This window comes from Erinaceus europaeus, chromosome 12 (genome assembly GCF_950295315.1).
Source record: "Erinaceus europaeus chromosome 12, mEriEur2.1, whole genome shotgun sequence".
In the NCBI taxonomy this organism is placed as follows: Eukaryota; Metazoa; Chordata; class Mammalia; order Eulipotyphla; family Erinaceidae; genus Erinaceus; species Erinaceus europaeus.
Genome location: NC_080173.1, coordinates 101,152,997 through 101,163,391, shown reverse-complemented (window position 1 = coordinate 101,163,391; position 10,395 = coordinate 101,152,997). Strand labels below are relative to the sequence as shown.

Genomic DNA, 10,395 nt, shown 5'->3' with positions numbered 1-10,395 from the left:
TTGGATGTAGTAACAGGTGTAGGTGTGATTTGGAAAGGAAAAGAAGAGGGGACCATGGGGAAACAAAGAAGGGCAGATCTGTTTAAATGTCGACCGATGGCTGTAGAAATAATAGCTGAGGCACACCTGCAGCCTTGGGAGAGCCACTGGAGCTTCCAGTGGGGGCTGTGGACACAGAGCTCTGGTGGTGGCAGCTGTGCGGAACTGTGCCCGTTACCTTGTTATTCTGTAAATCAACATTAACTCGCTAGTAAAATTAAAAGAAGGGTGGGGCAGAGAGGTAGGACTTAGCCCAGATGTGGGACAGTGACTAGGAAGAAGCTCCGTAAGTCCCAAGTTTCGGGTGGTTGGTGTCCTGGTGGCACAGGGGTGTCCTCTCCCAGGGCCTGGGGCTGGCTGGGCGTGGGCCTCCCTGGAGATCCCTTCTGCCGGCAGAATTGCCTGGCTTTGGTTGTGATGGCGGAGACCAGCTTTGGACTTGGAGCTCAGCCTGAGCTAGAGGTGAGGGGAGTGGCCACCCACAGGGGGCTTCTGCTGCCCCAGTGAGAGTGGGAGGAGCTCTGGTCTGCTGTTCACCACGCCCCCACCCCCAGCTGGGCTTCCTGGCCATAAGCACAGAGGAGACACCAGCTGGCTCCCTCCCGTAGCCTGGGGCAGGGAACCAGGGCTCCACTGGTCAGAGGAGTCAAGCCTCACACACCCCGACACCCACTCCATAACTTTTTTTCTTTTGCAATTTATTTATTTAAAAAAGTATATGAAATGAAGAAAATGCTACCAACAAATAAATTATTTCCAGTTAGGCACTGTGGGTTTGTATAAACCAGTCGAATCTTGACGGACGCACCCCCTCCCCCCAGACCTTTCTCTCCTGTGCTGCCTCCTCCCAGCACTACAGGGCACAGGAGCAGGGGCAGATCCTGGGCGGGGCAGGGGGTGTGAGGGCAGCCTGGGCGATGTGCACACAGGGCTCTTCACCGAATGTTCTGAAGTGCCTGCCAGAGGAGAGCTGGGGGGCTGGGCGCAGCTTCAGGAAACACAAGACCACCTGTGGTCTCTGCAGACAGTGAGTGGGCCTGAAGGCTTGCTCTCAGATACAGGATGGCCACTTAGGGCCTGAGGAGGGACTGCGGCGGGTACCAGGATGACCAGCCAGACCAGCTCATAGAAGGGTTGCCACACCCCTGCAGGACGCAGAGCGTGCGAACCAGGCCAAGGGCGGAGGGCCAAGGGGTGGTGTCAGCTAGGAAGCCCCGTCCTCCTCCAGGCCTTTATGGAGAGGGTCTGTCAGCCGCTCAGCTCAGAGGCTGAAGGTGCTGGGTAGGAGACAGTCATTAGGAAAGGAAAGGCTCCTAGGTCCCAGGTTCAATCCCCATCACCATCAAGATTCAGAACTGAGTGGTGATCTGGTTTAAGACCAAAAAAGCCACTCGAAGCCTTGCAGGATTAAAAGAAATATTTCCCCCCAAACCAACAGGAGCCAGGAATATAGCCTCGTGGTAAAGAATGAACACGCTTCATGAAGCGTCTGAAGCCCTGAGCTCGAACCCTGGCACCAAAGCAAAAGAAAACAGTAACATATGAACATGCTGAGTTCATGGACGGGAGCTCACGGGGCACGAGGCATTTTTACCAGGTGGTCTGGATGCAAACATACGGAACTCGGGACATAATCCTTCTCCCAGGCAGGAGACAAAGCCAAAAGGACTTGGAAGGGGGATGAGGGTGGGGAAACGTGTGGAAGAAAACTAACCTTTCTTACAATCCACACCAGCCTTGAGGCTTGTTTCCTCACTGGCTAAGAGACCCAGGCCCCAAACTCTGCGTTTCTTCTGAAGCTCAGTAGCTCTGCAGGGCATCAGTCAGATTCTCTGGGTGCTCAGCCTCCATGTGGGGGAGGCAGGGAGTGGTGGTGGCTGTGGCACAGGTGAGCAGGATGCCCCCTCTAAAGGTGGGACCTCTGTGCATCTCCCGCCAGACATTATGAGAAGGTGAGTTCCAGCATGGCCAGGTCTCCAGACTTGAGTTCTGACGGAAAAATGTGATAATCTAGAAGTTAGAGACTCTTAAGTTTTAAGGAGATTCTGTAGGCTAAATAGGACACACAGCCATGGACACATTCTTGTCCCCAGAAACTGTGGAGAGGCCACCTCCCAATACAGAAGGCACTTTCCGATGGAGTTAAGGTCAGGGTCGTGACACAGGGAAGGTTAGCCTGGACTCTCTGGTGGGTTTTATAAGCAAGAGGTCCTGCAGGGGGGGGGGGGGCAGGGGAATCTCCATGGGCTCAGCCACGGGTGCCCAAGAAAGCAGGTGGCTTTCAGAAGGCGGCAAGGCCAGGAAACGGAGTCTCCTTCTGGCGCCGCTAGGAAGGGATAGAAGGCGGCAAGGCCAGGAAACGGAGTCTCCTTCTGGCGCCGCTAGGAAGGGAACAGCTCTGCCAATGCTGGTTTTTTAGCTCAGTGAAATCTACTCAGTCTGGTGGCCAGAACCACAAGACAGAAGACCCACCAGTGACAGCCGACTACTTACTACATGTGCTCAGTCTAGCGTACTTTTCAAGGGTGAAAATACCTTCTGAATTGCCACTGTGAGGCCAAAGCAATGCCACAGCCACAGTTCAAAGAAATGTCTCTCATTGCAAGGACAAAAGGCGATGGAATGCAGAGAGACTCTGCAGTGGAAAAACCACGTGCACAGCCCTTTGTCAGTGCTGCCCCAGACAGGCTGCAAAACGTCCCCCATTTCAAGGGGACAAGCATGAGTCTGTCTAGTGGCTGGGAGAACTCCAAGTCCAGGGGACAGCTACACGGTTGGCACGAGCGGTCACTGTAAGTGCAGAGGGCTCATACACTTGGCGTCTAACATCTCCAGGGCCACCAGATAGAGAACAGCGAGAAAGAGGCAAGTTGTCATTTCACCCAGGAAGTCCATGAGCTCAGAGACCACGGGGAGGCCTCGTAGGAGCCAGAATCTTTGACTTGTGGAGGGGTAAGCCCGAGTGCCCATCCCAACCTGCACGGAGAGGCTGCTGCAGCCCCGTGCTGGCGGCCTTCACCTCTCCGTCCTACGGGGCAGACAGGCGAGTAAACCTGAGTTGAGAAGGACGTCAACTGCAGTGATTGTGTCCGGGTCAGAATCCATCATCTCAGCGGGATGAGTCCAGCCGGCAACCAGCAGCGCCCAGGAGACTCCTTTCCACCCAGCACTGTGGCTCTCCCTGGTAGTCGACTGGGGGCCTCCCAGGGTGTCTCAGGGCGGGCTCCAGCTATCCTGCGGGCTCTTCTGGCTCATGGGCATGCAGCAAGGGGGTGTCTGTGTTCCTGAGGTCCACACCCCCATTGCTGGGGTGTGAGAAGGTGTAAGTTTCATTGTCAAACTCAGGAAGGAAGCTGGGCGCTGGCTCCTCCGAGGCCAGCTTCTTAGTGGGTGTCTTGGATCTCACGGAGGGAGGGGTGGGTGGGAAGCAGGGGCCCTGGAAGGGGCGGTAGGTGTCCACCTCGGGCTGGTGGAGGGAGCTGCCGGAGTCCTGCAGCAGGTGCCCGTACACCATGGTGTCTTCGATGACCGCGTACACATGAGCGTCGCTGTCCTTCCGACCCTTTGGGAACTTTTTGGCCTGCATGGGCATCTGGGTATTGATGTTGCCATTGTAGACGCCCACAGCCGGGCCCTTGTGCGCCTTCCTCTTCCTGAGAGAAAGGGAACGAAACAGAAGGTAGGCAGTGAACAACCTTAGCTGTGCCCGCCTCCCTTTCCTTTCTCCACACGTAGCTTTTATTCATTTCACCTGTGACAACAGCCTGAGAGAGGAGAGAGAGGACCAGAGCATCACTCTGGCACGTGTGGTGCTGGGGACAGAACTCAGAACCTCAGACTTGAGCATCCAATCGCTCCACCTACTGGGCTGTAATGTGTCCACGCCTAGCAGGCTACTGGGACAAAGATTCTTCAGAGCTGGGACCCACCCAAGTCTCGCTTGGCCTGTGAAACCAAAGCCGCTGTCCTCAGCTTCTGTCTCCTGAGCTCCAGCTGAGATGGAACAGAGTGGCTTCACAGTGCACCTTCACTCTGTGTCCCCACAGTCATTCTGTCAGCGGCTCTGCTGAGGAGACGGCTGACAGCCCCTTGCTCTCTCCCAGAGGGTGGAGTCCTAGCCGACTGCACAGGCCCAGACAGGCCGGGTCCAGCCTTCCCCTGCCCGGTGATGCCTCACAGCTAATGCTTCTTTGCATCAGCAAAACTATGACCAGCTGACGCTAAGTCCTAATACACTAGACCTGGGCCGGGAGGGCGTGTTTTAGTTCTAAGCAGGGCTGAGGACAGAAGAGCGTGGCCTGAGAAGGGCTGTCTGATGCCCTCAGCAGGCCCAGGGCCAAGAGAAAGCCAGAAGTCAGCATGGGGTGCCGTCAGTGTGTGTGTTCTTTGGGGCTGGGACACAGAGGGGTGTCCTCACTGAAAACAAAGCTTTGCACTCCTTCTCTGCAGCCAAACAACAGGGGAAGCTGACATCTGGGCTGGCCCTAGCCCCCGTACCCCAAAGCAGGGTGTCAGCTCAGTGAGCATGACGGATCGTCCTAGGCACAAGCTGGAGGCTCAGGAATTGTGTATTTCTTTCTTTCTTTCTTTCTTTCTTTCTTTCTTTCTTTCTTTTCTTTTCTTTTTCTTTTTTTTTTAAAATCTTTATTTTAATTTCAACAGAGACAACCAGAAATTGAGAGAGAAGGAGGTAGTCGAGAAGGAGAGAGACAGAGAGACAGCTGCAATACTGCTTCACCACTCACAGAGCTTTCCCCCTTCAGGTGGAGAGACCAGGGGCTCGAACCTGGTTCCTTGTGCACTGTAACAGGTGTGCTCAACCAGGCGTGCCACCACCCAACCCCAAGGACCTCTGCGATACAGATGAATCCAGGGCATTTTGCCTGCAACACTGATTCTTCTGTCAGGATGACAGAAGTCCGGTCACCCTCTCCTCCCTTGCGTGCCCCTTGAGACAGCCCCTTTGTCCCTCCACCCTGAGGGCAGAGAGAAGAGACTGTTATTGACTGCTGAGCCCTCAGCTCTCCTGTAGTTCCCAGTGCCCAGGGGATGGTCAGACTGGGGCTGTAGGACAGCATAACGGTTATGCCAAAAGTCTCCCATGCCTGAGGCTCCAAAGCCCCAGGTTCATTTCCCAGCACCCTGGGAAAGCCAGAGCTGAGAAGTCCTTTAGAAAAAATGAAAATTGTGATCCGGGAGGTGGCGCAGTGGCTAAGGCACTGGACTCTCAAGTATGAGGTCCCGAGTTCAATCCCTGGCAGCACATGGACCAGTGATGTCTGGTTCTTTCTTCCTATCTTTCTCATTAATAAATAAAATCTTTAACAAAAATAAAAGAAAAAGTGAAAAGGGGCCCAGCGGTGGTACATCCATTTAAGTACACATGCCGCCGCATGCCACCATGCTCAAGAACCCGGATTCAAGCCTCTGCTCCCCATCTGCAGGGCAACGCTTCATGAGCAGTGAAGCAGGTCTGCTCTCTCTCTTTCTCTCTTTCGCTCCCTCCCATTCTCTCTCTCTCCCTCTTTATCTCTCCCTGTCCTCTCAGTTTCTCTCTGTTCTGTCAAATAAAAATTGAAAGGGGTAAAAATGGCAAAAATAGCCTTTGGGAGGGGTGGATTTGTAGTGTCAATACAGAGTTCCATAAGTAATCCTGGTGGCAAGAAAAAAAAAGTAAAGAAACACAACAGACAAGGTGGGTCTGCACACGCACAAAGCAGATCAAAGCACGGGCTTAGTGGATGAGCGCAGCCGCACCGTCCTCCCTGGCTCTCTGGAGAGCCTTCCTCCACACCAGCTTGGACTTGTGAAAGCCTGTCGCTGACACGAGCAGGGCTGCCACTGTGTCACCCGCGGGTGGCAGGGGACCGAGTCAGGGCTGGCTTCTGGATGCTTGTCTGCAGTCCACTGAACAATCACAAATCAGACGTTTTGTCTGGGGAACTGGAGCACCGGCCGGGGCAACCTGAGTTCAATGTCCCGCAGGTGACAGGGGCTGTGGCCTGGGGCTGGGGGTGCTAGGGAGCATTTCTGTCAAGGTCCCCCTTGCTGATGGGGCAAATGGGGCAGTAAGGATATAGTGGGTGGCGGGAGACCTGTGCTGCGGCCACGCACCGCAGGCCTAGGCGTGGAGAAAGAGCTCACTGGACAGTGTGTTGCTGTACCGCATGCCTGGCTCAGCGGGGTCGAGCCTGGCCCCCACTGCACTGAAGGAAGCTTTGTGCTGTGGTCTCTTTCAGTCTCTCTCTCTCTCAGCCTGTTTTTCTTCTATTCTTTCTCTCTTTTTAAAAATTATTTATTTATTACTGGATAGAGGCAGAGAGAAATGGGGGTGGGGAGATAGAGAGGGAGACAGAGGGACACCTGCAGCCCTGCTTCACCACCTGTGAAGCTTTTTCCCTGCAGATGGGGACCGGGGGCTTGAACCTCGGCCTCTGTGCGCTGTAGTGTGTGTGCACTCAACTAGGTGTGCCACCGCCTGGCCCCCCTCTTTCTCTCTTAAAACAACGCTGCAGGTTAGCATACCATCATACAAGCTTTATGTACCCTGGGGGATGAGGAATTTCACCCTCTGCCCCCCTCGGCTTCACTCACTCCTGGCGATTTTATTTAACTTAAATACCGGTGGGGGGAGGGACAGGATACAAGGAACAAGACCAGTCATGAACATGAACTTGGTCTTGGGTGTCACAGCTGAAATGCCACTTACTTCTTTCTCACACAGCAAACGACGAGTCCGAGGACACCCAGGAGAAGGGCACCACCTCCCACCACGGCAATGAGGATGACAGTCAGGTCTGTGAACAGAGAGACACAGGGAGAGAGAGAGAGAGAGAGAGACAGAGAGAGGAGGCAGGTGGGGGTCAGGCTGCCCGTGAGTCTGCATGGTCTCCAGACATGACCACCACCTGTTCCCCCCTCCCTGCAGGCACACGCGGCCCTTCGTGATGGAAGCCTCTGCCCTTGCTCCTGGATCGGGCCTGTGCCAGCACTCTGGCCTGAACTTTAGACCCGCCCCTGGCATTTTCTCTCTGAGGAGAAGCCGGTCACGGTTTAAGAAGCCGCAGGAAGGCTACTCTAGTCTTCTGAAGACTCTTCGAGGAGAATAAACCACTTGTGAGGCATCCCTGCTGTCGGGAAATGGAGAGGATGTGGTTGAGCTTGGCAGGGCTTGACTTGAGGGGACATCCATCCTCTCGTCTTATCAGACTTATTTTGTTTTGCCTGAAAGATCCCCACCCATTCCATTCCTTTGATCTATCTTCTTTCTATCCTCAAGATCCTCCCTGTCTGCAGGGTATGATTAATCCTACCACTTAAAACCCTCGCAACAGTTGCTAAGGAAGTTCCTACCTTTCCAGCCCCTTTCCTAGCCATTTCCATTTCCGACTTGCCACTTCTGGGTCTGTCCTTTAAAAGCCTGGGCTCTCTGGACAACAAAGAATTGAATTTCCTCGCCACCACGAGTCTGTTCCTGAGTCATCTCCCTCGCGTCGCTGAGTGAGTAGCAGCCCAGGCTGGCTCCGGTGGCGTTCTCTCCAACCCAGAGAGTACGTGCCCGGGAAGAGGCACCTCCAAGCTAGCCCGGCACCCTGCTACAGGGGGGGAGTGGGGGCTCAAACCCAGGTCTGTGCACATAATCCCATGTGCACTTAACTGAGGGCACCACTGCTGGCCCCCACTGGCTAGATTTCTAAAAGCATTTCAGCACCATATGTCTGTGGCGCCCTTTCCACTGCTGGGTCCCCACTGGCTCTTTGGTGATGGGGGTACCATCTACTCTTTATTATTATTATTATCCTTATTGGCTAGATACAGCCAGAAATTGAGAGAGAGAGATAGAGATGGACAGAGACAGAGAGACACCTGCAGCCCTGCTTCACTACTCGCAGAGCTTTCCCCCTGCAGATGGGGACCGGGGGCTTGAACCTGGGTCCTTGGACACTGCAATGTGTGCTCTCAACCAGGTGCACCCCTCCTCTACCTCTGAAGATGAAGAAGATCAGGCAGGGGAAGAAATTTCCCCTTGTCACTCAGAGAGCGATGAATAGAACACGACAGTGGTAGATGAGCTATAAAAACCCCCTTTATTTTATTATTATTATTTATTTCCTTTTGTTTCTGGGGTTATCACTGGAGCTCGGTGCTGGCACTATGAATCCATTGCTTCTGGTGGTTATTTTTTTCCATTTTATTGGACAGGACAGAGAGAAATGGAGAGAGGAGGGGGAATAGAGGAGAGAGACAGACACCTGCAGACCTGCTTTACTGCTTGGGAAGGGCCCCCCCTGCATGTGGGGAGCAGGGTCCTTGTGCTTAGTACTATGTGTGCTTAGCTGGGTGCACTGCTGCCCACCCCCACATTCCCCACTTCCCCTTCCTCCCAGAACCGTGTCATTAGGGTCCAGCAGTTCCTCCCATCAAGAGGTAGAGTCTCTGAGGTAGACCCAGACTCTGGGTCTGGGCTTGTCAAGAAAACAAACTGGAAGGGGTTGGGGGGGTAGCACAGCGGAAGGACCAGCGTACGGATCCTGGTTTGAACCCCAGGCTTCCCACCTGCAGAGGGGTCGCTTCACAAACAGGCCTGCAGGTGTCTATCTTTCTCTCCCCCTCTCTGTCTTCCCCTTCTCGCTCCATTTCTCTCTGTCCTATCCAACAACGACCACATCAATAACTACAACAATAACTACAACAATAAAAACAAGGGCAACAAAAGGGAAAATAAATAAGTAAATATTAAAAAAAAAAAAGAGAACAAACTGGAATGGACACGGCGTGTGAACTCCTACACCAAACATCAGGAGACCTTGCATGCTTCCCCCAACCTCTCTCGGCTTTTCCTCTGCCTTTGCATGCCAAGTGGTCCTGGCTGGAGGGTAAGAGCCCCTGGAGGAGAGTCAGGGAGCCCAGCTGACTGGATCCCAGTGGGTGGCCCAGCTGATGGGGCCTCAGACTGAGACAGTGCCTGGCTCCCACAGCTCAGCCCTTGAGCCAAGCTGCAGCTCCTGCAGGTGCATGAGTGAATGACCAGGGTAGCTCGGCTCAGACCACAACTGCTCAGCCAACATGCAGCGTTAAGACTTCACTGCTTGGGCCACTGTGCTCACTGCCCCACACACAGACCGCCGGGACCCACAGCTGCCTTCTCTGACTCACTCCCCGGGCTTTCGCTCCTCTGCCCTCGCCACCACTGGCTTCCTGCCTGCTCCCACCCCCGGAGACCCTGCAGTCTTACCCGTGGTCTGCGGGGACAGCATCACCCAGAAATGCAGGTCTAGCTGCTTGCCGCTGGCGGGGCTGCAGTTGGAGATGTTGACCCAGAAGCTGTGCCGGTGGAAACGCGGCTTGGGGAGCACCTCGTCCTCCAGGCTGAAGATCTCCTCGGAGTGGTGCTGCTGGTCCTGGAGGATCATGAACGCTCGCCCCGTCTGGCAGACCACCCCGGACTTCTCCCTGAGGAAGGTGAGGCAGGCCACCTGGCCGGGGGGCACGCTGATGTTCCAGGACACGGAGGACAGCGGCGGCAGGCCCCTATCCCAGTTAGGGCTCCGCAGGTACACCTTGCTTTTCACATCGGGCGTCACCGTGAAGATGCTTTCCTCTGTGCAAGAGGGAAAGGAGCCAGGTGGAGGTCACCTTACCTGCCCAGATGGAGAGGCCCTCCAGACCAGCTCAGCCTAGACGTGCTGAGGCTGCCCTGCCCACTAGCCCAGCTGCAGGCCCCAAAAACCTGCTCGGGGCGGCTCAGATCTGACTCTTCAGTTTTGCCTGCTATCAGGTTAACCCTGTTTATCTATCTATCTATCTATCTATCTATCTATCTATCTATCTATCTATCTACCTACCTACCTACCTACCTACCTACCTATCTATTTATCTACCTACCTATATAATCAATCAATCGATCAATCAGTCAGTCTATTTTTATGGAACTGAAGCTTGCACATTTAGGGTTTCATTGCTCCTGGGCTGATTTTTTCATTCTTTCTTTTAAAATTTATTATTATTTTAAAAGTTTTTTTTAAAAAATTATCTTTATTTATTGGATAGAGACAATCAGAAATCAAGATGGTAGAGGGAGATAGAGAGGGAGAGAGACAGAGAAACACCTGCAGCCCAGCTTCACCACTCATGAAGTTTTCCCCCAACAGGTAGGGACTGGGGACTCGAACCTGGGTCCTGTGCAATGTAACGTGCGCTCAACCAGGTGTGCTACACCCAGCCCCTTTCATTCATATTTTTATAATATTTCCCCCTTTTGTTGCTCTTGTTGTTTATCATCATTGTTGTTGTTATTATTGTTATTTGCTGTCATTGTTGTTGGATAGGACAGAGAGAAATGGAGAGAGGATGGGA

General features: G+C 53.7%; 1 protein-coding gene across 2 annotated transcripts in view; it reads right to left on the bottom strand.

The window, feature by feature from the left end:
• Positions 1-751: 751 nt before the first annotated feature.
• Positions 752-10,395, bottom strand: part of CDCP1 (CUB domain containing protein 1) — a 79,185-nt gene continuing 69,541 nt past the window's right edge. For both annotated transcript variants that reach the window (XM_060204853.1, XM_060204852.1), the window contains exons 6-8: positions 9,275-9,640; positions 6,749-6,836; positions 752-3,692 (exon numbers count right to left, since the gene is read on the bottom strand). In XM_060204853.1, the coding sequence (XP_060060836.1) occupies positions 3,269-3,692; positions 6,749-6,836; positions 9,275-9,640 (878 nt within the window). In that variant the 3' untranslated portion in view covers positions 752-3,268. The remainder of the gene's footprint in view (positions 3,693-6,748; positions 6,837-9,274; positions 9,641-10,395) is intronic.